We start from the raw sequence: 27,673 nt of genomic DNA, 5'->3' as shown, positions 1-27,673 counted from the left end.
CACAACCCAGCCCATCAACACCCTTCCGTTCCGTTCGCTCGGCCGGATCCTTGTGATGCATTGGCTGCCGCCGTGTATTGTGGCGGCAGGCCTGGCCGCCATCGGCTGTGGCGGCAGGTGCCACATGTCGGCTGCCAGATCTGCCGTCACAGCATAGCTGGTCTTTTCTGTCAATACGATGAGCAGATGGTCCTTTCTGTCAATGCGAGAGTGTATGTGGTCTTTTCTGACAAAAAATCGAGGGATGGATGACATGAGAAGCAACCTGTCTCTGAGCGATGGATGGAGACGCGAGAGTATTTGTGTGGATGAAAACGGAGCAAGCACGTACCGGCATGGTGCCGATACACAAGCACTAGCTAGTAGAGTGCAGCATCACAGTCACAGCGGCCTAGTCCGTCCGGCAACATGAACTGCTCCTTGACAGGAACAAACCACCCACGATGATATATATCGCTAACAAGGCTTAAGCTAAATTTGCAAATCAAGCTAGGAAATGGCAGTGGTGGACGCCGAGGCTCCCTTTCTCCAGGGCAAGGAGGAGCCGCTGGCCGGAGTCTCCGACTTCCACGGCCGCCCCGTCTACCGCGCCACCTCTGGCGGTTGGCGCTCCGCCATCTTCGTCGCCGGTATGCACTGCATGTCCTAGAGCTAGCTCTTTACTCGATCCAGATTAATATCCGAGATGGCTAACAAGGTAGCGGTGCATACCGCGTACACAGTGGTGGAGGGCGCCGGCAGTTTCGTCTACTACGGCGTGTCGGCGAACTTGATCACGTACATGACAGGGCCGCTCGGCCACTCCAACGCGGAGGCGGCCGCGGCGGTGAACGTCTGGACGGGGACGGCCAGGCTCATGCCGCTGCTGGGCGCCTTCGTCGCCGACTCCTGGCTGGGGCGCTACTGGTCCATCATCCTCGCCTGCACCCTCTACGTCCTGGTAATAATTAAGGAAATTAATCTCTATGCCATCTTTTTTGGTTAGACTCGTCCTGATTGCTGCTTGAGCCCAATTAGACGCAGACGCTCGTATATACGTGCATACATTCATCTCTATGAATATATATGTAGATCCTACCCTATAAGCACCTTCGAGAGACTAGCCGGCATATTATCATGAGATTGGCGATGTCACCATCGACGCCTTGTAGTCAACAGAAACATCTCCTCCCATTGAACGTGCATTGCTGAATATCTTGAAATAAATCCAGGACGAGCATCAGGATTTGAACTCTGATGGAATGGGGATATCACTAACCTCCTAACCACCCAACCACAGGTTGGTTCGCAACACATAGTCTTTTTTTAGGGGTATGCACAAGGCATAATGTCATGCACATCACCACACACAAAAACTCACACAAAGTCTCTACCCATATTCCACAGAAAAAGATAATTAAATACACTATGCCCCTAATTTTTAAGGCTTCATAAGTAATTAAGATTTCACCAAATTTTGACCGGGTGAACGATATTTTTTCTCAAGAAAAGCTCTCTCATTCAATTTTTTAATTCAATATGCTCCGTAATTTTGGTCTAATCAACAATTTTTAAAAATCAATTGACAACAATCGGCCCATAAGAAAATATCAGTCCCGCGCACACTCTCACCACCTAGAAAAAAATGCCAATATATTGGACTGTAGCAGCAGTAATTCTTTTAGTTCACTATGGTCCCCAATTTTGGAGCACTCTCGTTCAAATGATGTATTCGATTTCGGATTTGGTTCAACATTTTGACAAGACCAACGAATTTTCAAACCAATCGACAACAACGGGCCTATAAAAACATGTTGGTTCCGTGCAATCTGTCATCACCTAGAAAAAAGAAACACCAATATGTGATATTGTAACATCAATATAATATATGCAGGCACCGATGTAGAAAATTTCTCCACATTGTATGAATTGATTAATAGATAACACATAATCACCTTGCGTAAGGGCCACCAAAAGATCACATTATAAGTAAAAAGAAAACACACTTCATCATCTCCCCAATTCATCAAACCAAATACTCCCTTAGTTTCAAAATATAAGGTGTATTTGTTTCTAAAAAGTCAAATTTATTTAACTTTGACCATGTTTAGAGCTGAAAATATCGACATCCACAATACTTAATAAATAAAATATGAAAATTCATTTCACGGCGGATCTAATGATACCAATTAGATATTATGGGTATTGATATATTTGTCTACAAAATTAGTCAAGCTTAAATAGGTTTGACTTTTCGAAGACTAATACACCATATATTTTGAAACCCATGGAGTAGAAAATTTATGAAAACCCAGCAACTTCAACGGCGTAGAAAATCACGTCCAACCCTTCTAGTTTTAAGATTAATAGTCGCCCCACTAATCTTGTATTCAACGGAAATGTCCACTCGCGTTAAAAAAGTAACCCCGCCTTGATAATATATATAGAAAATTTTAAACCTAGGACCAGGTACATGTTTGACAAGGCCTACCTCTAGGGGACATCCATCAAACTGTTGGTTTCTTAAGACTTGTCTTAATTTTGACGCAACGGACAAGCACTCTACAGTAGAGTAGGCCACGGCCTTGTCACGTCAAACTCATTGCTTTAAAATCTAGTCCGTGAGTGCAATCAGTGGAACTGTAGGTGGATCTCATGGCTGGTACGTTTCACTGTGACATCGATGTTGACAATTGGGAAGTGTACAATATTTGTGCTATGCGTATTCGAGAAAAAAAATTCTGCTTGGGATGATGTGTTTAAGTTGAGCTATAGTTCTGTAATTAACGACAGGTCAAACGTTACTCCAAGTCCAAAATGTGTATGAACTTATCTTAAATGTCACTGGAATAACACCTTACTTACTCCTAAATTAAGTGATGATTGACCCTTGAATAACATGGTCTAGATTGTCTGTACTGCTTGCATGCTCTCCGCTTTCCTTATATATCAATAATTTTTACATTTGGAAGAATGCATACCGTAGTTCAAAATAGTCTTAAATTATTTGTGCTAGATTTTCCTATGTCAGTTGACACTCGTACATAGGATATGTAGGATTACAACTAGATCAACCACAAACAATTCAACAGTAAAAAATGACGCTTATTCGTCTCTACAGTCCTGAATGGCAGGTAAAGACCCGCTCACTCAAGTGGTGAGTATACAAGGCTTGGAGCCAAGTACGTGTAGGCGCCGATGTTCATGTAAGATTTGCCGGACAGTAGTAGATGTAATGTCACCATATTTTTTTTCGAAACGGAGGCATAAGATTTGCCTCATTTATTAAGTAAGGGGAGAAAAAAGTTTAGAGTTTTACAGGACACCCATACAAACGGCATGATAATTACTCACACAACATAATAGTCCCTAACTTGGCGCCAGCGGCAACCCATAACTTTGCCTCCTCAATGATGGTTTGGAGGAGGACAAGGGGTGGCGCAAATTTGTGTCGAAAAACTCTAGCATTCTGCTCGTTTCAGACGGTCCACGAGGTGAGCATGGTGAGGGAGGCCATCGAGGGCTTCACGCACCTTTCAATTCTTTCTCGTCGAGGCCTCAAAGATTAATGGTGCAATATCCTTGGGCTTCCGACCAAAAAGCCAAGGAGAGCCCCAGAATGGCGTTTTTGCACCATCCCCCACGGTGATAGTTGTAGAAGCGTAGAAGAACTCGAGATCCTCGTCAGTGCAAGGGTTTCCAAAACCCATCCAAGGCTTTTGGGGCTCCTTCCACTCATACCACAGCCACCGGAGACGTAACGCCCGCGAGAAATTGTCAGTGTTAAGCACCCCTAGACCCCCATATGCCTTTGGCCTACAAACTGTTTTCCAATTGACTTAGCACTTGGCTCCCGTTGTCTTGTCTGTGCCGGACCATAGAAAGGCCCGCTCCAACTTATTCAGATTGTTGAGCATGCCCGGCGGCACGATGAGAGGCGTGATTGAGAATACCGCTTGGGATGAGATGACCGACTTGACAAGCGTCATGCGGCCGATGGTGGTGATATTTTGGCCATCCCAAGTGGCCAATTTGCCCGCCGCCTTGTCCTCGAGGTATTGGAAATCCACCTTTCTAAGCTGCCACACTGAGAGAGGCAAGCTTAAATATTTCACCAGGAAAGAAGCCCGAGCTGCCGACAAATTCTGAAGACCGTGCCCAAGATTACGATGGTTGCATCGAATTGGCACAACAGAGCTTTTCTGAAAGTTGGTGCATAGGCCTGTCACCTCCTCAAAGCCTCGTAAGATGGAAGCAAGATTGTCAACGTCCCTTTTGATGGGGGCAAGGAAGACGACGTCATCATCCGCGTAAAGGGAGGTTCTGACCGTGGGGCCCCGCCCACGGATCTTGCGCAGGAGGCCTTCCCGAGTTGCGAGGTCCAGAATCTTATGCAGCGGGTCAATCGCGATGACGAAAAGCAGCGGGGAACAAGGGTCCCCCTGTCTGAGCCCCTTCCGGTGCTTAATGGGAGGGCCGGGGATCCCATTCAGGAGAATACGCGATGAGGACGAGGATAGGAGCGCGGCAATCCAAGCCTGGAACCTATCCGGGAACCCCATCCGCTGGAGGAGATCTAAAAGGTAGCCCCACTTGACGGAGTCAAAGGCTTTTTTTTATGTCCAGCTTGAAGAGCAGAGGAGGTGTCTTGCACTTGTGCAACCTCCTAGCAAAATTCTGAACACACATGAAATTGTCATGTATGCTGCGCCTCTTTATGAAAGCACTTTGCGCGTTGGAGATGAGGTGATCCATGTGAGGAGCAAGCCGAAGTGAAAGGACCTTGGCGATTATTTTGGCGATGGCGTGGATGAGACTGATAGGTCTGTAGTCCCCCGCCCGACGCCGCGGGCGGTTGCGAGTCGGGGACGAACTCCACGGAGCCCAGGGATCCGCCCAGGTCGCAGTCCGGCGAGATTGGATCTGACCAAGACGAGGTGGGGGCGAACGGTAATGTCATCATATTGAGGTGGTGTGTCCAACGCTTGGGTAACTGCCTTATGATGGGATGGCCCAGAGGGCGTGATGCTGAGGTGCACCATGTCGTGCCCGTGTGGGCGAGGGCCTTCAAACCTGCCAATGTTACCGACCATGAGTGTTGTTGCCGATGATTGTTGTGCGCTTGGCACTACCTATTTGTTTTTTTCAGTTTGGTTAAGCTGGGCAGGATGCTGGTTGTATTATGGGTGCCTTTTGGTCCCTAAGGTCATCCAAAAGTTAATTTCAGGAGGATCGTGATTATGTCCGAACATATGCTTTTGTTAATCCTAAGTTAACTAGAATTCCATTATGTCCAAGTTGATTTATATTAGATGCAACTTCAGTAGTCTGTTGAAAAGTACAAGTTTCACTTTTCGAGTTTATTTAGACATAATAAAATTTCAGCCAACTTAGATGGGCGGTTCCATGGACATGTAACCACCAATACTATGTACCAAAGGGCTGCGACGTGTCGCTTCTATTGTTTGACAAGTTCTGGAGCGAGCTGGACAAGCCTCAGAACAATGGAATCAGAAGGAACTCAGTGTATCTTATCGAGGGCATATTAGGAGAGGACGGCCCAGGCACAATATACAGTAGAAGCATCCATCTCAGGGAACTAATTTCCTCCCTTTTAATAATCATCAGGCACATGAGATAAATAAACAAACAATTTTGAATGAAAAATCCAGCTCTCTTCGAGTGGGTAAAAAAAACACAATGTCTTAAGTCGCCTGTAATTCCGCGTATATTCACGCGAGCGCACGCCACTATTTGGGCGGTTTAACAACATGTATGTTCATTTCTAGTATTTATAACACCACATGAGCTCCTCCCAACATCGAGGTGGGACTAAAACCCACGCCATGCACTGCCATTTTTGAGACTACACATCTTCATATAGGCCATCAGTGACGAGTGGGCACGTCCTACACCCATGCGCATATGCACCAATCTTTTTTAAAAAAAATGCATTTTAAGCATGTTTTAAAATGTGAAAAAATTCAAAAGAAATTTCATGCATACTCACAAATGTGTGTGCGAGGCACAAAGTTCTGTTAAAAAAATGTCCTTTTGTTTTGTCTCCGTAAAAAAGACAAATTTTAGTGCTTCTAAATAGCGTGCCACAACACAATTTTTGTCTTTTTTGCACAGGCCAAAAAAAGTTATTTTTTTGTGGAGCTTTAGGCACACACATAGAACATGAAGACTTACCCGTGGAACCTTTTTCAGATTTTTTTAGCATTTAGAAATGTATGTTTTGAAATGGGTTCATATGTATCCGAATTCATCTATACACTTCCCCATCAGTGACGGTCTACTTTCTGGGCCACATGGGCTGCTCTTTTACTTCCTGTCACCGCATCTGGCCGGAAGACTAAATGTTTCAGCCTAGCCTGTCAAATGCTCACATGCACACATCCATACCAGCCACATCATACGTGAGAGAGAGAGAGAGGGAGATGTAGAGAGACAGATATGTCACCACACTCGCCTTGGGAAGCCTAATTAGGAATTGATTGATTTCTTTAAAGAGTGCTTAGAACTCATCCAGATGAAATATAGTTTGTTCTCGTTCACGTGATATCATGTATTGTTGTTATAGCCCTTATCTATGGGCTTGGGCTAGTTTAGTGTTTATGGGTAGGTTGTTGTCTGGATTTTAAAGTTTGCTTATACGGTTGGTCTCTACTTCTTTGCGCGGTCATTCGCCGCCTTTTTTGTTGGATTGGGCTAGAATTCTATTAGCTATGTAATAGAGACAAAAAAATATACTTTCTAGATGGGCTTGTCACGTGATTTTGACATGAAAAAAGAGACTCATTGAGAAGGTAAAATCGACCCTACAGGACAATGAGTAGTAACAATATTTTAGAAAAAAAGGTGCAACCCAACTTGAAACTTGTACTTGCGAACTCATTTGAAAACATGTCGTTGTGACACCATTTGAAAACTTGCAGTTGCAATGCAGCTTGAAAACTTGCAGTTGCGACCCAGTGAAAAACTTGCAATTGTGACCCCACTTTAAAAACTTGAATTTCCGACCCTATATGAAAACGCGCAATTGCGGCCCCACTTAGAAACATGCAGTTGTAAACCATTTCCGGACGTGCCGTTGTGACCCCACTTGAAAAATTGCAGTTGTGATCCATTAAAAAATATGCAGTTGCGACCCAACTTAAAAAACTTGCAGTGTAACCTATCTTGAAAACTTGCAATTGCGACCTCACTTGAAAGCTTGCAGTTATGACCCATTTTAATACTTCCATTTACAATCCCACTTGAAAACTTGCATTTGTGACCCATTTGAAAACATACAATTGCGACCCCACTTGAAAACTTATAGTTGCGACTCGGTTGAAAACCAACAATTGCGACCCTTTTTGAATACATGTTGTTGCGATCCCATTTGAAAACTTATAGTTAAGACTCAATTCATGTAGTTGCGACTCGATTTGAAAACTTACAGTTGCGGTCCCATTTCAAAACATGCAATTAGAACCCTAACTTGAAAACTTCTAGTTGCGGCTACATTTGGTAAGTTGCCGTTGCGATCCATTTTTGAAACCTCACAGTTGCAACCTCATCTGGAATCTTACAGTTGCAACCCGACTTGAAAAGATTGAATTGCGACCCATTTAAAAACTTGCAATTGCAGCCTTCTTAAAACTTGCAGTTGTGACCCGACTTGAAAACTTAGAGTTTTGAATTCTTTTTAAAATTTGCAGTTGTGACTCGAAAACTTTTTGTTGCATTCACATTTAAAAATTGCAGTTGCAACCCGAATTGAAAAATTGTAGTTGCGGCTCCATTTTAAAACATGCAGTTATGACCTCGAGTTGAAAAACTTTGGCCACATGAAAATTTTGACGATGTAAACTTAATTGCTGATAGGAATAGTACTGTTGGTTGCTAAAAAAGTTGAAGCGATGCATGAAAAAGGCATAACAAAAATATTTGACAAATAAAATGCATAAAAATAAAAATAAATTAATAATAATAGTAGAAATAAATAAAGAAAGAGTAAAAATAAATAACCAAAAATAAAAAACCACAGGTTCTATTTTTTAGTAAATAACCCTCACATAAAAAGACCGATCGAAAAGAAAAAACTAACCTGCAACGTAACCCAACAAACGCAGAAACGCTACTTGCTCCATAGAAAAGAAACAACCAGCGGCGAAGCCCAAAATCCAACAAGCATGGAGAAAAACATATAATGCGCCGCGCTTGAAAATTCTGTCGACAACATCACCAATCTAATCGGACGATGGTGACCGTGAATGAGACCTAAGAAAAACTCAGTTAGCTGAGTTCTAGCACGTCCGTTTCTTTAAACATATGATCGGGTACGTGTTTGACAAGGACTACCTCTAGTGGTCATCCATCCAACTGTTGGTTTCTTAAGACTTGTCTTAATTTTGACGCAACGCACGAGCACCCAACAGTAGAGTAGGCCACGGCCTTGTCACGTCAAACTCATTGCTTTAAAATCTTGTCCTTGAGTGCAATCAGTGGAACTGCAAGTCGATCTCAAAGCTGGTACATTTCACTGTGACATCCATGTCGACGATACGCAAGTGTACAATATTTTTGCTGTGGATGATGTGTCTAGGTTGAGCTAGTTGTATAATTAATGATAGGTTGAACTTACTTCAAAATGTGTACAGTATGAAATTCTCTTAAATGTCACTGAAATATGGTCTAGAATATCTGTATTACTTGCATGCTCTCCTCTTCATAAGGCTTAAATTATTTCTCCAGAATAACAGTTGTGCAGTTTGCTCCAAGATATATATCGGTATATTTTTACATTTGGATGTATGCGTACCGTAATTCAAAATAGTTTCAAACTATTTGTGCTAGATTTTGGTATGTCAGTTGATACTTGTACATCGCACATGGAGGATACAACTAGATTAATCACAAACAACTCACCAGTAAAAATGATGCTTATTCGTCTCTAGGGCCTGAATGGTAAGTAAAGACCCGCACGCTCAGGTGGTGAGTATATAACACTTGGATGCCAAGTACGAGTAGACGGTGCTGGATGTAATGCCATCGTATTGAACTAGATCATGAATGTTGTCGAGTGAGTAGCTGAACGGGACCACCATATTCTTCTCCGTTGCAAGGATATGCAACATGGCTGAGAATATGCGTCGGTAGTCCCTCAGCCTCCGCCCCTCCCGCCTCCTTTCTCCCCCTCGCCGTCGCCGGTGGCCTCCGGCAGGCAAAGCCTGCGCGGAGCCGGCGGCAGCGGGGTGCTTTTCTGGCTGCTGCTCGCTCGTGGGAAGGGGATTCGGCGTGTGGGCGGCGGCTGGCCGGCGCTTGGCTCCGGGGCGGCGTCCTGGCTCGTGATGGAGGAGGTCTCCGGCGGGAGGCGCGGGATCCGGTCGCGGAGTTGGGCGCGCTGTTGCGAGCGGCGGTCGCGGTCGTGGCCCCCGTGCGAGCCCGATCTGGATCCTCGCGAGCTGCGGCCGACGCGAACGGTGGTGCTGGGATCGAGGGAGGCTCGACCCCCTGCTGCGCGTCGTGGAGGGGCCCTTGCTGCGTTCTCCGGCTTGGTGTCGTGGTGGTGCCGGCCGGTGTTTCGGCTGACGGGCGGCGGATCTGGCAGCTCGTCCGGCGAGTTGGGGTGGGGTGGCGGCCCCCCCTCCCTGCTTGGGATTCCTCTCTGGTTGTGCAGCGTGCGGCGGCCGCGCGGTGGAGGCCTTCGGTTGCTGGGGTGGCGGCCCCAGATTTGGTGTTGCGGTGGCTACGGCCGGGGAGGTGGCGTGTGTCTGGTTGCGGTAGATCGAGGGATTCTGCGGCCAGAGTGAGGTTGCTCTCAGCAGGGGTGGTGGTTGGTAGGTGGTGGTCGGTGGCGGCTGGTGGTCGGCGCAACTCCGGGAGAAATCCTTGCTTCGGTCTCCATCCGAGCGGGTGACGGCGGCGCTCGCGGGTGCCGTGATCTTTCTTGAAAGCGTCATTGTGGAGGTGCTCCTGCTTCACCCCACTGCTTTGGCTCCAGAGGGAAACCTCAGATCCGCTGGATCGGGCGATGGAGGCATCTTCGCGTCTTTCTCGTCCTTAGGGGCATCGTCTCGGAGCCGGCTACGACTGGGAGACCGGTGGATGGCGGCATCTTCGCCGCATGGTTTGCGGCATCTTCGCCGTGTAGTTTGTTGAGGCTGCCTTTTCGGGGACGCGGATTTCTGTTTGGCAACGATGATGGCGTTGAGAGGAGCTTTGGTCGTGGCTCGGGCTTTGGTAGTCGGATCTTCCTGGCGTGTCCGAGGTGCTCTTCCGGGCACGGTCGGCGCAAGTCCTGCATATTTCCCTTGTGATGATCGTCGTTAGAGTCGGAGCTATCGGTTGTTCGTACGTGTCCTTCTATTGGCATGTGCCGTCATGGTTTCTGTGCAGCTGTTTGTAGCTCTGTGATCCCATGTCGGTGGCCAGGTTGGCCGGTGGTACCCATTTTATATGGGTTGATTGTATCGGTTTTAGCCCGGTTTTCCGTTAATTAACCGGGCAATTCTTACTCCTTCTTAATCAATAAAAATGGCAAGTCTTTTGCCTCGTTTTAAAAAAATGTTATCAAGTCCCATGAGCCAACTAGATGTGATGCCAGAAGTGGCGTGCACAACGCTTGGGTAACTGCCTTGTGATGGGATGGCACAAAGGGCGTGTTGCTGAGGTGCATCATGCCCCAAGTTGTGGCTGTGCGGGTGAGTTCCCTCGAACCTGCCCATGTTACTGACCATGACAGTCCGACACGATTGTTGGTGTCACCATTGCTCTTCTTGTTCTCTTTGTGCCATTGATCATATATAGGGGGTTCGTCAAAATTTTGTCATGTGAAAAGGAACAGGGTTGGCACCCCGAGGAAAACCGCCGGGCAGGTGCACTTGTGAAGAGCGTGCTGGTGGTGTTTTTTCTTCATCTCCTTGACATTCATCAGCGAGGGTTTATGTCTACTACACAACCTTCTTCTTGTAGATATTGTTGGGCCTCCAAGTGCAGAGGTTTGTAGGACAGTAGCAAATTTCCCTCAAGTGGATCACCTAAGGTTTATCAATCCGTAGGAGGCGTAGAATGAAGATGGTCTCTCTCAAGCAATCCTGCAACCAAATAACAAAGAGTCTCTTGTGTCCCCAACACACCAAATACAATGGTAAATTGTATAGGTGCACTAGTTCGGCGAAGAGATGGTGATACAAGTGCAATATGGATAGTAGATAAAGGTATTTGTAATCTAAAATTATAAAAACAGCAAGGTAGCAAGTGATAAAAGTGAGCGTAAATGGTATTGCAATGCGTGGAAATAAGGCCTAGGGTTCATACTTTCGCTAGTGTAAGTTCCCTCAACAATACTAACATAATTGGATAACATAACTATCCCTCAACATGCAACAAAGAGTCACTCCAAAGTCACTAATAGCGGAGAACGAACGAAGAAATTATGGTAGGGTACGAAACCACCTCAAAGTTATTCTTTCCAATCAATCCGTTGGGCTATTCCTATAGGTGTCACAAATAGCCCTAGAGTTCGTACTAGAATAACACCTTAAGACACAAATCAACCAAAACCCTAATGTCACCTAGATACTCCAATGTCACCTCAAGTATCTGTGGGTATGGTTATACGATATGCATCACACAATCTCAGATTCATCTATTCAACCAACACATAGAACCTCAAAGAGTGCCCCAAAGTTCTACCGGAGAATCACGACGAAAACGTGTGCCAACCCGTATGCATAGGTTCATGGGCGGAACCCGCAAGTTGATCACCAAAACATACATCAAGTGAATCACGTGATATCCCATTGTCACCACAGATACGCACGGCAAGACATACATCAAGTGTTCTCAAATCTTTAAAGACTCAATCCGATAAGATTACTTCAAAGGGGAAACTCAATTCATTACAAGAGAGAAGAGGGGGAGGAGAAACATAAGATCCAACTATAATAGCAAAGCTCGAGATACATCAAGATCGTGCCAAATCAAGAACACGAGAGAGAGAGATCAAACACATAGCTACTGGTACATACCCTCAACCCCGAGGGAGAACTACGCCCTCCTCGTCATGGAGAGCACCGGGATGATGAAGATGGCCACCGGAGAAGGATTTCCCCCTCCGGCAGGGTGCCGGAACGGGTCTAGATTGGTTTTCGGTGGCTACGGAGGCTTCTGGCGGCGGAACTCCTGATCTATTGTGTTCTCTGGAAGTTTTACGATACGTAGGTATATATGGGTGAAAGGAGTACGTCGGTGGACCGAAGGGGGGGGGGGGCACGAGGCAGGGGGGCGCGCCCCCTACCCTCGTGAGCACCTCCTTCATCTTCTGACGTAGGGTCCAAGTCTATCCGGTAGGTTTCCTTCCAAAAATAACTTCTCCAGTTGATTTCGTTCCATTTCGACTCCGTTTAATATTCCTTTTCTTCGAAACACTGAAATAGGCATAAAACAGCAAATCTGGGCTGGGCCTCCGGTTAATAGGTTAGTCCCAAAAGTAATATAAAAGTAGATAATAAAGCCCAATATTGCCCAAAACAGTAGATAATATAGCATCGAGCAATCAAAAATTATAGATATGTTGGAGACGTATCAAGGGTCTGCGAGCAAACATTAGGAATGGGCCCATAAAAGGTATGAGGATGGAGATGTTGTTGCCTAGCTGCTCGTTGAGGCCACGGCGATATTGAAGAAGGAGGCCTCGTCGTCGGTAGGGGTGCCGGCATTTGCGATCATGCTTGTGAGGTTTTAAACAGTGGGACAATAATCGACGACACTAGAGTAAGGAGGAGTACAAACCTGTTTATCTTGTTGTTGCGGAAGAGTCTCCATTGATCGCCCACACTGGTCATGTTGCTATAATTGAAAATACAAAATATGTTATCTCTCAAATGTACCGTTCTTCTTCATGTCTTGTTTATACAGTCACAATTCAAAACAATAAAAATTAAGTACACCTATTATTAAAAGTTTGCGACTATAAATTATCTCTGGAGACTGAAGTAGTACTCAAATAGTATTTTCTAATTTGTACAACCACACTAACACTAGTACTCACATACTGTAAACAATAATTGACGGTTCAAGATTTAATTTTGGAACAACACTATGCCCAAAACATCATAATTTTGTGGACTGGACGTAGTACAATTATGTCTTGACTTATTTTCCCCTAGCTATCCAACTAAATGTAAATGCATGGAGGACTTTGTAGACTACATGTTAATAATCACAATATTAGTAAAAGATCCCACATTTCTAGATAATGTTAATTCCATGCTCTCCTCTTCCTTTGCTAATAACACTTGAATTATTTCCCTAAATTTCTAATTGGAGATTTTGCTACAGACTATATAGGTGTACTTTCAGATTATGTCTCCTATCTTTTAATATGGTTGGTGGCACGTTCATTGCACATTAGGAGTGCTACTAGACCATGTTTTCTACAAACACTCACAAGGAATAACTACTCATGTACATGCAGGGTTATGGCATGATCACTCTAGCATCCACGCTCCTGACTCAGCGACCATCACCAACCCTCGACAGTGACTCTTCTTCTAACCCTATGTCACCGCAGGTGGCCTTCTTCTATGTCTCCCTCTATCTCATTGCCCTCGCGCAGGGTGCCGACAAGCCTTGCGGACTTGCATTTGCCGCCGATCAATTTGACGCCAACCACCCCAGGGAGTGTGCCGCCCGCAGCTCCTTCTTCAATTGGTGGCACTTCTCCATAGCCATTGGTATCGCTGTCGCCATTATTGTCGTCAGCTACATCCAAGAGAATCTTGGTTGGGGAATTTGTTTTGGCATGCTCTGCATCGTCATGATTTGCGCCTTTGTCGTCTTCCTCGTTGGTATTCCCACCTATCGCCTCCATGCATCCATTGTTGGCTCCGGCAGCCCCTTTATCCGTCTCGGGTGTAGTCTGATCACGCTTGCCAGGAACTCAAGTTTCTCCTTCCATGCTAAAAGACACATGCATGAAGATGAAGACGCCACAAGCAACTTGGAGGAGGCTCGCGGCGTCTTACGGCTACTGCCAATCTGGGTTGCATGTCTAGCATATGGTGTGGTGTTCGTGCAGATCACGACACTTTTTAACAAGCAGGGCCACACCCTAGATTGCCATATCTTTGGTAGCCTAGAGCTGCCACCGGCCATGTTGCAAACGTTTTGGCCAGCATCTGTCTTGTTGTTCGTTCCCTTCTATGATCGTGTTCTAGTGCCGGCCCTACGTTGTCTGACAGGCACTCCATCCGGGCTGACACAACTTCAACGAGTAGGCACAGGCATGGCCGTGTCACTTGCTGCCATGTGCGTGGCGGCATTGGTGGAGACCCAGAGGCTAGAGATGGCACGTGAGCACAACCTGGTTGAAGACACCGAGGCGACGGTCCCGATGAGTTGGTCATGGCTGATGCCGCAGTATGTGATGGTCGGGGTGGCGGACGTGTTCGTAATAGTTGGGATGCAAGAGTTCTTTTATGACCAGATGCCCAACGAGCTTCGTAGCCTTGGCATAGCGCTCTACTGCAGTGTGATTGGTATCGGTGGCTTCATCAGCGGCATTCTCATCTCACTCATTGACCGCATCACACGCAAAGGCGGTGGCGATAGCTGGTTCTCTGACAACCTCAACCGCGCCCACCTCGACTACTTCTACTGGCTGCTTGCCGGCCTCAGTGCGGCAGAGCTCGCGCTCTACATTTGCTTCGCTAGAGCCTACACCTACAAGGACAAGAGAAACTTTTGAGAGTGATAACCTAGAACTAGAAGTGGATAATCTGCAAACAGTTTGTCACTCTATTTGTCTTTCGTCACTTGCGTGGTACTTGAAGACTACACATCTTTGGTTGTTTAACAAACCTATTTTATTGTCTTTCTGGCACTTGGCTCTGTAACAACTTGAGAATGTATGCCAAGAAGGCAACAAAACATTTCCTTTACTAAGAAAAAACTACAGGTAAAGAAGTTGTTGGAAATATGCCATAGGGGCAATAATATTGTATCATTATATTTCCATGTTCATAATTAAGAGTTTATATTTCATGCTATAACTGCTATGATCCTGGAATATGTGGTTCTGTGGAAAACTCATATGCACGTCTAAAATGATAAACGGACAAAATAAAGGTTCCTAGTCTCGCCTCTATGACTAGCTCAAGTGTTGTTGGAGGTCACGTTTTCCGGATCTTAGGATATCGTTAAGTGCAACGATAGTCGTCCTAGACAACATTGAGATTATGATGTCGGAAGAACGACCATATTGAATCGACCCAAACTTGTTTGTTATGAATTGACACAATATCGTCTGTAATCAATTGTAATAACACAGAGTGTTAACATGTGATTTTGCTCCTTAAACCATGAGAGTATTGTAGTCACTTCTTACCATATGGTGGACTTGGGGGTTGCTCAAACGTCACCTGTAGCACGGTGATTATAATGACAACTTACAGGTTCATCGAAAAGTTTGACAAGGGACTAGATAGCTCGAGAGTGGGATTGCTCCTTCCACGATGGAGAGATATTCTTAGGGCCCTCTCGGTGTGACGGCATCCATCATTGTCCGGCCAGACACAGGTGACCACGTCACGGGGATGCCGAAACACAACAACGAGAAAGAAAAATAAAACCGGTAACGAGTATTTTAGTATAATGAGCATGTGTTAACTCAAGAGGATACCGATGCATCCTTGGTTTCCTTCCACGATGGAGAGATATTCTTAGGGCCCTCTCGGTGTGGCGGCATCCATCATTGTCCGGCCAGACACAGGTGACCACGTCACGGGGATGCCGAAACACAACAACGAGAAAGAAAAATAAAACCGGTAACGAGTATTTTAGTATAATGAGCATGTGTTAACTCAAGAGGATACCGATGCATCCTTGGTTTTATAAGTATCGTGAAGCAAAGGGAACATCACATGATAACCAAAGGTTCACATGTATATCATTTGTGTGCTCATAGGAATCGATATGGACGTCTGCGGTCCTGCTATCGGTCATTGAACGAAGGTGTTTTGTTCATGTCTGTGAGTTACTGAACCTAGGGGGTCACAAGCTTAAGGCAATCACGATCTTCTGAGTGTTAGTAGGGCATGAGCGATGATAATATATTTGTGTAATTGTTTCATTAATATTTCAAGTAGTTCCTAGAGGATCCGGAAGCGTTTCAGGGTCACCGGAAGGGTTTCGATGAATATCACGTAATACCGGGTATTACCAATATATATATATATATATATATATATATAGATGTAAAATGTTTTTGGAAATGTTAATTATATATAAAATGTTCTAAAAGTATTTAGAACTATTTTATATTAAATTTAATATCAACGGGTCTTAAAAGGCCAAGAGGTGAAAGGAAACTTGGGCCACAAAGGCCCAAGTGGGGGAGGCGCGCCGAATTGGAGAGGGGAGAGGATTCCTCCTCCCCTCCTTAGGCCGGCGCATCAAGGGGAGTCCCCCTTGGTGGCATACCTCCCTCTCCCCTCTAACCTATATATACTTGAGGTTTGATGCTCTTTTGAACACACAAGTTTTAGAGCCTCCTCTAATTCTTCTAGTTTTAGTTCTGGTTGGTCCTAATTGACTAATTTGAACTAGGACAATCCTCTTGTCCTCATAATTAGAAGCCCCGTGTGGTTCTAATCTCCTCTCTCTAGTTCTCCGTCGACGATTTGCTCTGAACGGCGAAGCGCTGCCGGATCATGAAGGCTGCACGTTTGCAACCAAGTAGAGAGGCCATGCTTTTGGTCTTCGGTTCGAGGGGCTGTTCATGGGCAGTTCGCGGGATCGTTCATCGACGGTTCGAGGGACTCCAAGTACAATCTACACCGACACGTTCTTCTACGGCTGCAACTCGGTGACGGTAACGACCATGATCCCAACCCGTTATGCATCTTCATATTGATCTTGGGTGTGCGTAGGCGTGATTTTTTTGTTTTCTACTACGTTTCGCTATAGAAGCAACCAATTTCAAAACAACATAAGTAACCACCCTCTACATGTTCATGAATCATGATTTTAATGCATTTGAAGCTAAAATGAACTTATAAAGAAGTTGTTGTGTCTATTATTCTATATTCTTATGAACTTTTCTGTTGCTAAACGATAGTAGACTATGAGCCCAAGGGTGAAATCCTACCCAACTATATAACTGTTTGGGCTAAATTGAGACCGCTGCAACATCGGTGAAAACTTCATCGCACCCACAGCCTCGCTCCATGAGTGCATAGATTATTCTTATCAAGTGTGTGGTTCTATGGTATGGCATGGTACTTGGTACAAGTTGCACCAAGTCACGACTTTGAGTAGGGGGGATAAGTCAAAGTGCGATCGATCATGCAACTACATGGGCCGACCCACCATACCAGGGAGCTTAGCGTCACACAAACTGGCGCATACACACCTCCATCCTAGACCTGGCCCATTTATTTTTCTTTCTTTTTTAACCTTCAAAAAATAGGTGCATGAAGTAGGATTCAAACTCCGAACCTCTTGGATTATTTCCACCTTCTATAGGCAACTAGGGCAGCTCACTTGCTATGCCTAATTACTTCTTTTATTCTTCTTGTTGTGCATCTATTCGGTCTGTTTTTTTTTTATTTTTTGACTTTTTTTCTTCATTATATTCTTTTTTTCTTTCTTCTTCTTCTTTTTATCTATTGTCTTCTCAATCTGGTTTAATTCCTTTATTTCTTCTTCTCAATCTGGTTTTCTTCTCATTTTTTATCCTACCTGAACACCCTTTGTTGAACATGGTCTAGTTTTGGACATCCTTGAAATGAACACAACAGTTGCAAGAAGGTGGACATTACCATGGTAGGAATCCATGCCAGATTTGAACGATTTCTGACAGTATATGCATGTTGCGACATGTCCGGTCATTTATCGGCTTTTTCCACTAGGAAAACTCCAGAAAATGCAAAACTTACTAAAAACCCAAACAACTTGGCATGTGCTTCAATTGGTCATACAAAGTCATGGAAAAAATTGGGGCCATTTCAAGGATGTTGAGAAACAACATGCTCTCACACGGAGCCTTCTCGCCTTCTCGCCTACCCGAACACCCTCCGTTTAACATGATTTATTTGGACATCCTTGAAATGACCCCAAATATTACAAGCATGTGGGCATGGCCATTGTATGCATTAATGTCAAGTTCGAACAATTTCCGACACCGTATGCGAGTTGTGACATGTCCGGCTATTTACCGGCATTTTTTCACCGGGAAAATTCCAAAAAATGCAAAAAATGTCAAAACCCCCAAAAAATTGGCACGGTTCCTTGAATTGGCCATACAAGGCCATGGAAAAAATTGGAGTCATTTCAAGGATGTCGAGAAACAACGTGCTCTTGGACGGAACCTTCTAGCCTACCCGAACACCCTCCGTTCAACATGGTATATTTTTGGAACTCCTTGAAATGACTCCAAATTTTGCAAGTAGGTGGGCATGACCATTGTAGGCATCCATGTTAGGTTAAAAGATTTTTTGACACGGTATGCAAGTTGCAACACGCCTGTCCATGTATAGGCCTTTTTCACAGGGAGAATTCTAGAAAATGCAAAAAATGTTGAAAACCTAAACAACTTGGCATGATACCTTGAATTGGCCATACAAGGCCACGGAAAAAAAACTAGAGCCATTTAAGGAAGTCGAGAAACAGTAAATGTGTTTTGAAAAGCATTTAATGAGTATTCGAAAAAAGAATTTAAAACATTTACCTAAAATTGTTATTTTCATATTCCACTTTTTTTCAAATTTTTGAATAGGCTTTACAAATAATAATAAAGTTCAAAATGGAGACAAATGAATTAAAAAAATAGGATAAAAACAAAAAAAGAGAAAAAAGCTTAGACCTTGGCCAACTAGGTAACGACATCATTCCCGACGGGCGCTTGTTGGGCCGGCCAAATGCTCGTTTATTTGGAGAAACTTCACCAATTCAAAAAATGTCCCCGTTCTTCTAGATTTGTTAACAAATTCATAGAATGTTCCTTTTTCAATATGTTTTAACAAATACAAGGAAAGTTCATGGAGTTACAAATAATGTTCGCGCTTTCAAAAATTGTCTGGAATTTAAAAAATATTACTCTTTTTAAATATATTGTAAACGAAAACAAAATATGTTCAGGGAAATTCAAGAAAAATTGGTTTTAATTTTTTTGGTATTTTTATGATTTTTTGAAATTCCAAATATTTAGTGTTTTTGAAGAAATGTTCGATAAATTGAAAAAAAAATGTTCATGATAAAAAAATATTTGCTCTTTTTATGAAGGCACAGACTTTTCCTTTGAATTTATGTACAATTTATTAAAATACGAATATTAATTTATTTGAACAAAATTGGGAAAAAACGAATATTTCTGGGAATCTTGAGAAAATTTCGTGAGCATTTTTTGGAAAGAAAAGAGAAATGAAAAAAAATGAAAAGGAATAAAAAGACGCAGGGTTTCTGAAAAAAAAAACGATGATCTGAAGAAATATTCACAAAATTTGAAAAATAGTTCATAGAACTGAAAAAAGTTCGCAGGTTTTGCGAACAAAAGTTGCAAAGAAACCAAAAAGATCATGGATTTGAGAAGGTTCACTAGAGTGTTAGAAAAAAAATAAAAAGGAAAGTCTCGGATTTGGAAAATTTTCACGAAATTTTTAAAAAAAGTTTGGGAAGAAAAAAATTCACAAATTTGAGGAAAGTTTACGAATTTGGAAAAAGTTTCAAATCTTCGAAAAAATTAAGCATTTGAAATAATCTAAAAAATAAAAAGGGAAAAGGGAAAGAAAAATAAAAAGAAAATAATATAAAAACTAAAGTAAAAAACCAAAGAAAAAACTGGCCAAAACAGCCCAATTGAAAAGGAAAACCAGAGTGTTTCTTTTTAGTGTTATATTTGAGGCACTACAAAAGATGGAAAAAAAGAAGTTAGACATAGGAGGTGAGGTATCTCAGGGAGTTAACGCGTCTGGTAATGAAAAATGAGGTTCTGATTTCGAGTCTAACATAACGCACTTATTTTCTAAAGGTTGGAAAAACACAAAGGAAACTAGACTAAGTAGATGCACAACAAAAAGAATAAAATAAATAAATTGGCACGACAAGTCAGTTGTCCTAGTTGGTTTTAGTGGGTGGAAGTAAATTAGAAGGTTGGTAGTTCAAATCTGACCCTTCGCACCTACTTTTTCTCTTTAAAAAAGAAAAAAAAGGGGTCACGCCGAGGACAGAGGGTTATGACTGGCGGGCGGATCGGCTGTGTACGTCTACGTATAGCTCATACGTGCCACATACAAAGTGGGTAAAAACCTTATGGTCAAAAGACCATATTGCCCTGATACAGTTTGTAAGAGGGGGTGTACCGAAGCCAGGCTCGTAACCCCATTTTATTCTGTAACAATCTTACTTATAAAAATATAAAATTTTGCAACCCTTTGAGACTCTAGGTTTCTTTAAAAAACATGGAATTCCTCGATCTATCAGCCTTCATGATCGTTACTAGAAAAACCAAACTTGCACAGTCACTTTGCAGGATGCTTAGTTTGTCAGACCATTGTAAAGCAAGTGCCCTATCTTCCGTAGCTGCTTATGTTTTGGCTTCAAGCGTGCATGTGTTAATAGTGAAGAAGTGAAGATCAATTGTATTCAGAAAATGGACCGAGAGTAATATTATGCATAAACTAAAACTTGCCTATGATAATATTTGAAGGCAGTGAACAAATTTAATGTGAAAACAAATTACCTTTTCCACTTGTGTTGTTGCCGGCAGCGTGTACATGGATCGGCGCAACGGCTCCTGCCTCTCCCGGCGTCCCCGTCCCTGCTCCTCAATGAGGGATCTGATTCGGATCGCTGTCTGGAGACGCAGAGTCGAACGAACTGTGGAAAAGATTAGCGATATGTGCCTCAGTGCGTGGCTGCGTGCAGCGTGCGTAGTCAAGTACGTCATGGTCTCCTGCCTCTCCCGGCGTCATGGGCTCGTACGTCATGGGCCTGCTTGCATTTTTCATTCATGAAAATCGTGATGATGTACATGGGCCAAGTCTTCATGTTAATAGTGACTAGCAAGATGCTCATGCATTACACGGAACATTAAGATGCATTTGTATAAGTAGTTTATCTTGTGGGGAAAAAGGATAAACAAGAGAAGACCTTATTTACAAATGTAGAGAGAGGTGTGCGTATATTTTTACAAAATTGTCATAGTCTCTTCCCTATCCATCAGATATAAATCGAACGACATATATTGCAAGATGGCAGGCACACCATCATCGCCGACTTTTTTTTATGAGAATAGAGATCCGTCCCTTGGTGTTTATCACGTCTTGATTTGGTAAAACAAAGAACTAAGTCCTGATTTGGTACCAGTGGCGCTCGAGGATTAACCCATGTGATCCAACGTGCCTGTGGTGACGCAGACATTAATTAGGCTGGTTGTAAATGAGAGTATCATATACTAGTATCATACATATGATATTAGTGTATGATACTACACCCGTAATGCATGGTATTATATGTTGATATCATACATGACTATATTTATTGCCATGTATAATACAAAATAGCGCATTATTTAATATGATACGGTATCATAATATAATACTCAAGACTTTCTTCATTTAATTTTATGTCACCTCATCAAAATTGTTTAGTTGATATTGATATTTCTATTACAATCAGCCTTAGTTTATGCGTACGTCTGTCTGAGCAGCTAATTAAGCAAGCTTTTTTAACTCTAAGCGATGACGACAGGAGAAGAAAGTGTCTTCAAGATGATAGAAATATATATACGCCCACCCAACAAGCTATGAGCAAGCAAGCAAAGCTAGCAGGAGATGGCAATGGTGGACGCCGAGGCTCCCTTTCTCGAGGCCAGGGAGGAGCCGCTGGCCGGCGTCTCCGACTACCGCGGCCGCCCCGTCTACCACGCCACCTCCGGCGGGTGGCGCTCCGCCATCTTCGTCGCCGGTATGCACTGCATCTCCTACAGCTAGAGGATAAGAATATTTTACTAGATCAACTTAGCAAACTATGTACTGTAGAAGGGGAAAACGCCTCGTGAGGCGCCGCCCCTAGCGGTTCTCTCCTCCTCCGCGCTCGTGGTGGCTAACCTCGCGCGCGGCACCGTGCTGGCGGCAGCTCGTCCTGCTCTGGCGCCGGCAGAGTGCTCTGCTCCTCGCGCGCCGGGGTGGTGTTGGCCAGATGTGCGGCTCCCAGATCTTGCACGGACAGCCCGGTTCCTGGTGGCCCTGAACTAGCGTGGCCAGCGTGTTGCCGCCGGATCTCGCCGCGGTCGACGCGGTTTGTGTGGCTCCTAGCGCGCCGATAGAACTACGAGTGCGGGCGTGCGGCCTGTGGCGGCCGGGGCCCTCTAGTGGCACTGTGGCAGTGGCGCCGGCGATGTGTGGGGCTGCTGTGGCGCGTCCGGTGGTGGCGCGAATCGGGTCTGATCCAGCGCCTTGTGGCCGAGCTCTTGGGGTGCTCCATGCGGCAGCCGATGGCTGAGTGCAGCCTCTAATCCATTCAGCGGACTTTGGGAGGCACGCCACCGCTGGTGGTCTTTGGGTGGCGACTCGCGCCGTGTCTCGGTCTGGCATTGGTTAGGCGGATCTCGTCCGGCTTGATCTGGTGATGGACGGCTGCCCCCACGGCATGCCTGCCTTGTCCCGGGCCGCTGGACATCCGTCATGTTAGCTTAGCAATATCGTTGTCTTGGCAGATTTGGCATCTCCGCAAATGCTGGATGTGTGAGTTCACTCTGATCCAGGATTTCGATGCCAATCTATGCTTCTCTGGCAACCTGGTGCCAACTGCCAACAACACAGGGGACTTCATTTATTGTGATGCTCTTCAATAATACAGTATAAGGTCTAAACAGTTTCAGTGAAAGCCATAGGTTTGGCCAACCATGGTCGTAATTGACATGACATTGGCGGTTTACGTTCGCTTGTCGAAGACTAAAGCTTACTCAGTCTTTCTCTTGTGGGTGAGAACCCATGATCTAGCCTAGGCGGTTGGATCCCACGAGGATGACATTCATGCACAATTTTCTTGATAAATGCATTACTGTGGATGAACCTACGGGGAGCGTCATTCGGATGTTGTCAATGATGGGGTTCTCTTGTGGATGTTTTGCTGCCGTGGGTCGCCGTCTCGCTTGATTCTAAGGGTCCTTTAAATTTTTCTTTTTCCTCGTTGGCTATTAGCATCCTAGTCAATGTGTCTTGTATCCACTTGATGTGATATTAATAGTTAATTAATAGCACCCATTATCGAAAAATGCTACTAACTAGATAGCGATGCATATGCAGTGGTGGAGGGCGCCGGCAGCTTCGCCTACTACGGCGTGTCGGCTAACCTGATCACGTACTTGACGGGGCCGCTCGGCCACTCCAACGCTGCGGCGGCTGCGGCTGTGAACGTCTGGACGGGGACGGCCAGGCTCTTGCCACTGTTAGGCGCCTTTGTCGCCGACTCCTGGCTAGGCCGCTACCGCTCCATCATCCTCGCCTGCACCCTCTACGTCCTGGTAATTATTTAGGAAATTAATCTTTTTTTGCGGGAATAGGAAATTAATCTCCTCTCTCAACTTTTTTGTTAGAATTCTCTTTTAACTACGACTCCCACCATTTCATAACATATTGTTTACAGATTTTCTCAAAGTCACATATAATAGGGTTTGCCAAGTTTATTAAGAAAAATATTAACATTAATAATACCAAATAAACATCATATGAAAGTCTGTGTCATGATGTATCCGATGATATTATCTAGTGTCATAGGTGTAGCTAATTTTTCTGTAAACTTGCTCAAAGTTGTCAAAGCTTAACTTCCCAAAATTTTATGTCTTTGTGGACAAGAGCCAGCGCAATTAGGATTAGACTTTTTTAAAAGAGGAATATATTAATATCGCAAAAATATCAATTACATCCAGCCTCTCCACCAACAAAAAGTCACAAAGACATCCAGCATGCACACTGTCTGAAAAGAAAAGAAAACGAAGGCCTCGCTAGAGTGATCAACTCCTCTCAGCAACAGCACACAAACCACCACCAAAGATAACACCCGGAAAACACAAAAGGTCTCCAAAAGCAACGCCTTGAAGAAGAAAACTGTGCACAAGCATCGTCGTCGCCCGATCCAAGATCATAGGTTTTCACCCTGGAGAAAGACCGAGCTCTCAAAACAATACCTTCAACAATGCAATTGCCATGCACAACCAATAAAGACCAGACCTTAGCTTTTCATCCTGAAAATCATGACTCAGCACCCAAGGAGCACCACCAAAATTGAAACCCTCCAGCACTGTCGCCCCCACTTGACACTGGTGCTACTGAAAGATTTCAAACACTTGCTGAATCTATCACCTTCAAGGCCCCCTCCTCCTTACTGATCCTCCTATCTCAGTTCATAACCACTTTCTCCACCGCTATCTGTGTCATGGAAATTGAGACGCTAACATGTCCCATGGTGTCAAATAATAACAGAGCTTCGCGCCAAGCCCTCCTTGAGCCACATAGGTTGATATGGACGCGCACGACCAGATACTATCTGATCCAAATATCCTTTGGGAAAGATCTCCGGTAGTAGTTTCGGAACATGTCGACGACGAGATCGAGGAGGATCGATCAAGTAGAACATTGTCGTGATGCGATAAGAGCACAAGGGTTGCCACCACACCGCTGCCTCCACCAAGCCGACGCCATCGCCACCACAGCGGAGGACACCAGCCCGCGCTGCTCACAACCCGCGGCTCCAGGCGCTAGATCTAATGAAAAAGGCAGGGGCCTGGCCACCATCACGCCGCACCAGACCGCCTTGGACACCAGCGCCACGCACAAGCGACAGAAGTATGGCACGCAGACGAGGAGGCGGGCCATCGGCCCGACCTGCCCGAACCAAGAAGCCGCTCAAAACATCACCATCGATGCTGTCACCAAGGGAGACTCCGTCGTGCCCGAGGACATCTCCTTGATGCGAGCAAGGTCCCCACTGTAGCTATCGACCGCAGCGGCTTCGCTCTGCAGCTTCCTCCGGGGTGACGGAGAGGAGGGTGGTTTTTTTTTTGGGGGGGGGGGGGGGGTTGGGGTTGGGGGTTGCGGTGCCAGGTTTCATGATCCACTCGGGTCACCCAACCGGAGTGATGCGGGGGACGTTATTAGGTGATTTACTTAGTTCCCCCTAGCCATCCACCTAAACATTACATCTTAGTTTCACAATACTCACACTATTTATGACCCTTATAAGATCCACATTTCTAGATAATATTAATTCCGTGCTTTATTAATATAACTTGAATTATTTCTCAAAAGTTCATGATTAGACATTGCTCCAAAATGTGTGGCAATGTTAAAAAAAATTAAAGCAGGTGTACCATAATCAAAATAATTTCAAATTATTAATGCTAGATTTTAGTATATTGTTGATGACACGTGCATTACACATTAAGGATTGCCACTAGTACATTAATTGCACAAACACTCACAAGTCAAAACTACTCCTATATGTGCAGGGTTACGGCATGATCACTCTAGCATCCACGCTCCTTGCTCAGCAACCGTCACCAACCCTCGACAACGACTCCTCTTCGCGTCCTTTGTCGTTGCAAGTGGCCTTCTTCTACGCCTCCCTCTATCTCATCGCCTTCGCACAGGGTGCTGACAAGCCTTGTGGCCTTTCCTTTACCGCCGATCAATTTGACCCTGACCACCCTAGTGAATGCGCAGCCCGCGGCTCCTTCTTCAATTGGTGGCACTTTTCCATAGCCGTTGGTATAGGTATCGCCATTAATGTCGTAAGCTACATCCAAGAGAATTTTGGTTGGGGAATTGGTTTTGGCATGCTATGCACCGTAATGATTTGCGCCTTCGTCGTGTTCCTCCTTGGCATTCCTACCTACCGCCTCCACATGTCCATCACTGGCTCCGGTAGCCCCTTTGCCCGTCTCGGCCGAAGTTTCATTACTCTTGCCAAGAACTCAAGCTTCTTCTTCCGCACTAAAAGACACCAGAATGAAGATGAAGATGCCACAAGCAACTTGGAGGAGGCACGCGGCATGCTAAGGCTATTGCCAATCTGGGTTGCATGCCTAGCATTTGGCGTGGTGTTCGCGCAAATAACTACACTCTTTAACAAGCAAGGCCGTACCCTTGATCGTCGTATCTTTGGCGGCCTAGAGATACCATCAGCCACGTTGCAAACGTTCTGGCCAGCAGCTGTCCTATTGTTCGTGCCTCTCTACGACCGTGTTCTAGTGCCGGCATTGCGTTGCGTGACAGGCATCCCATCAGGATTGATGCTGTTGCAGCGAATAGGCACGGGCATGGCTGTGTCACTAGCCGCCATGTGTGTGGCCGCGTTGGTGGAGGCTCGGAGGCTAGAGATGGCGCGGCAACACGAACTGGTTGACGATGGTGGTGCGACGGTGCCGATGAGCTGGGCATGTCTAGTGCCACAGTACATGATGGTCGGGGTGGCGGATGTGTTTGTGATAGTTGGGATGCAGGAGTTCTTCTATGACCAGATGCCTAAAGAGCTTCGTAGCCTTGGGATAGCGCTCTACTGCAGTGTGATTGGCGTTGGCGGCTTCATAAGTGGCGCTCTTATTTCACTCATTGACCGCATCACCCGTAGCGGTGGCGGCGACAGCTGGTTTTCTGATAACCTCAATCGCGCCCACCTCGACTACTTCTACTGGGTGCTCGCTGGCCTTAGTGCCACCGAGCTTGTGCTCTACATCTACTTCGCTAGATCCTACGTCTACAAGGACAAAAGAGACCGTGCAGAGTGACAACCTAGAATTAGCAGTGGTTCTATTTATGCATCGATCGATGTAGTGGATGACAGTAAACATACTTTTTTACTCCACTGGACTGTTGTAACTTATGTGGTATTTGAAGAATATGTATCTTCTGTTTACGTTTTAGTTTTTCTCCTGGATCGCACTTGGCTTTGTAATAAACTTGTGAATGTATAAAAAGCAATAAAACCTTTCCTTTACAAGGAAAACCCGAGCGGTAAAGAAGCAACGCATTAGCAAGTGGCATAAGTAACCCTACGGAACTCTCTACGTCTTCATGATGACAATGCATTTGAAGATAAAATGCACTTATAAATCAGGTTTAATCAGCCTGCACCTCAGGTGAATATTTGAGGTGACTTTCCTGTTGTTGAACCATGAGCCTAAGTGGGAAAACCTGTCCCATCATATCCGCTTGGGCTGAATTAAGATATCGGTCGAACTTTGCATACCGCGGCATCAACGCGGAACTAATACTGATTTTCTTCTCTAAAGAAGAAACAAAGTACTGCAAGGGATGGAGCGTCAGACTATGAAAGATAATCAACTTGTTTTTTTTTACAAACACCAAGTACAACGTAGATGCGCGCAAAAGACCACACTCACACCACACCTACTGTAGATTAGATGCATCACCTCACGGCCACAATCACACTGGGGTCTATCTAAGATTGTAATATCGGTGTTTTAAGATTGACGAAGTCATTACCTGCTTCGATCCTGTTCCGTTGAAAGAATAAACATCGATGGGGAACGTCAATCCCAAGTTTTGTTCCCTTGTGGGTTGGGGTTAATTACATCCAACTTTACTAGACAGCCACCCAAAGTCCCAAACTATGGTTCCTTCTCAGAAAATGAAGTATTCTACCGCCATCACAATCGGGCCAGCAAGCAGCAAGCCAG

General features: G+C 44.8%; 2 protein-coding genes across 2 annotated transcripts; both read left to right on the top strand.

Annotated features, from left to right (window-relative positions):
• Nucleotides 1-410: 410 nt before the first annotated feature.
• LOC125527843 (protein NRT1/ PTR FAMILY 5.10-like) lies at nucleotides 411-14,989 on the top strand. Its single transcript, XM_087545509.1, has 3 exons — nucleotides 411-629; nucleotides 723-940; nucleotides 13,451-14,989. Exons 1-3 carry the CDS (start codon nucleotides 497-499, stop codon nucleotides 14,720-14,722), a joined length of 1,623 nt encoding a protein of 540 aa, XP_087401635.1. The 5' UTR covers nucleotides 411-496; the 3' UTR covers nucleotides 14,723-14,989.
• A 6,680-nt stretch (nucleotides 14,990-21,669) lies between these two features.
• On the top strand, nucleotides 21,670-26,963 carry LOC125527844 (protein NRT1/ PTR FAMILY 5.10). Its single transcript, XM_087545508.1, has 3 exons — nucleotides 21,670-21,939; nucleotides 23,283-23,500; nucleotides 25,484-26,963. Exons 1-3 carry the CDS (start codon nucleotides 21,807-21,809, stop codon nucleotides 26,759-26,761), a joined length of 1,629 nt encoding a protein of 542 aa, XP_087401634.1. The 5' UTR covers nucleotides 21,670-21,806; the 3' UTR covers nucleotides 26,762-26,963.
• The last annotated feature ends 710 nt before the right edge of the window (nucleotides 26,964-27,673 follow it).

This window comes from Triticum urartu, chromosome 2A, assembly GCF_056163025.1.
Source record: "Triticum urartu cultivar PI428250 chromosome 2A, HENAU_Tu73, whole genome shotgun sequence".
Taxonomy (NCBI): domain Eukaryota; kingdom Viridiplantae; phylum Streptophyta; class Magnoliopsida; order Poales; family Poaceae; genus Triticum; species Triticum urartu.
This window is presented reverse-complemented; position numbering and strand designations above follow the sequence as displayed.

Bases quoted from the DNA above. Each gene is read 5' to 3' on its own strand.
- LOC125527843 (XM_087545509.1), top strand. From the start codon at position 497: ATGGCAGTGGTGGACGCCGAGGCTCCCTTTCTCCAGGGCAAGGAGGAG. The intron at 630-722 runs GTATGCACTGCA...CCGCGTACACAG, and splicing joins CTCCGCCATCTTCGTCGCCG to TGGTGGAGGGCGCCGGCAGT. The intron at 941-13,450 runs GTAATAATTAAG...ATGTACATGCAG, and splicing joins CCTGCACCCTCTACGTCCTG to GGTTATGGCATGATCACTCT.
- LOC125527844 (XM_087545508.1), top strand. From the start codon at position 21,807: ATGGCAATGGTGGACGCCGAGGCTCCCTTTCTCGAGGCCAGGGAGGAG. The intron at 21,940-23,282 runs GTATGCACTGCA...ATGCATATGCAG, and splicing joins CTCCGCCATCTTCGTCGCCG to TGGTGGAGGGCGCCGGCAGC. The intron at 23,501-25,483 runs GTAATTATTTAG...CTATATGTGCAG, and splicing joins CCTGCACCCTCTACGTCCTG to GGTTACGGCATGATCACTCT.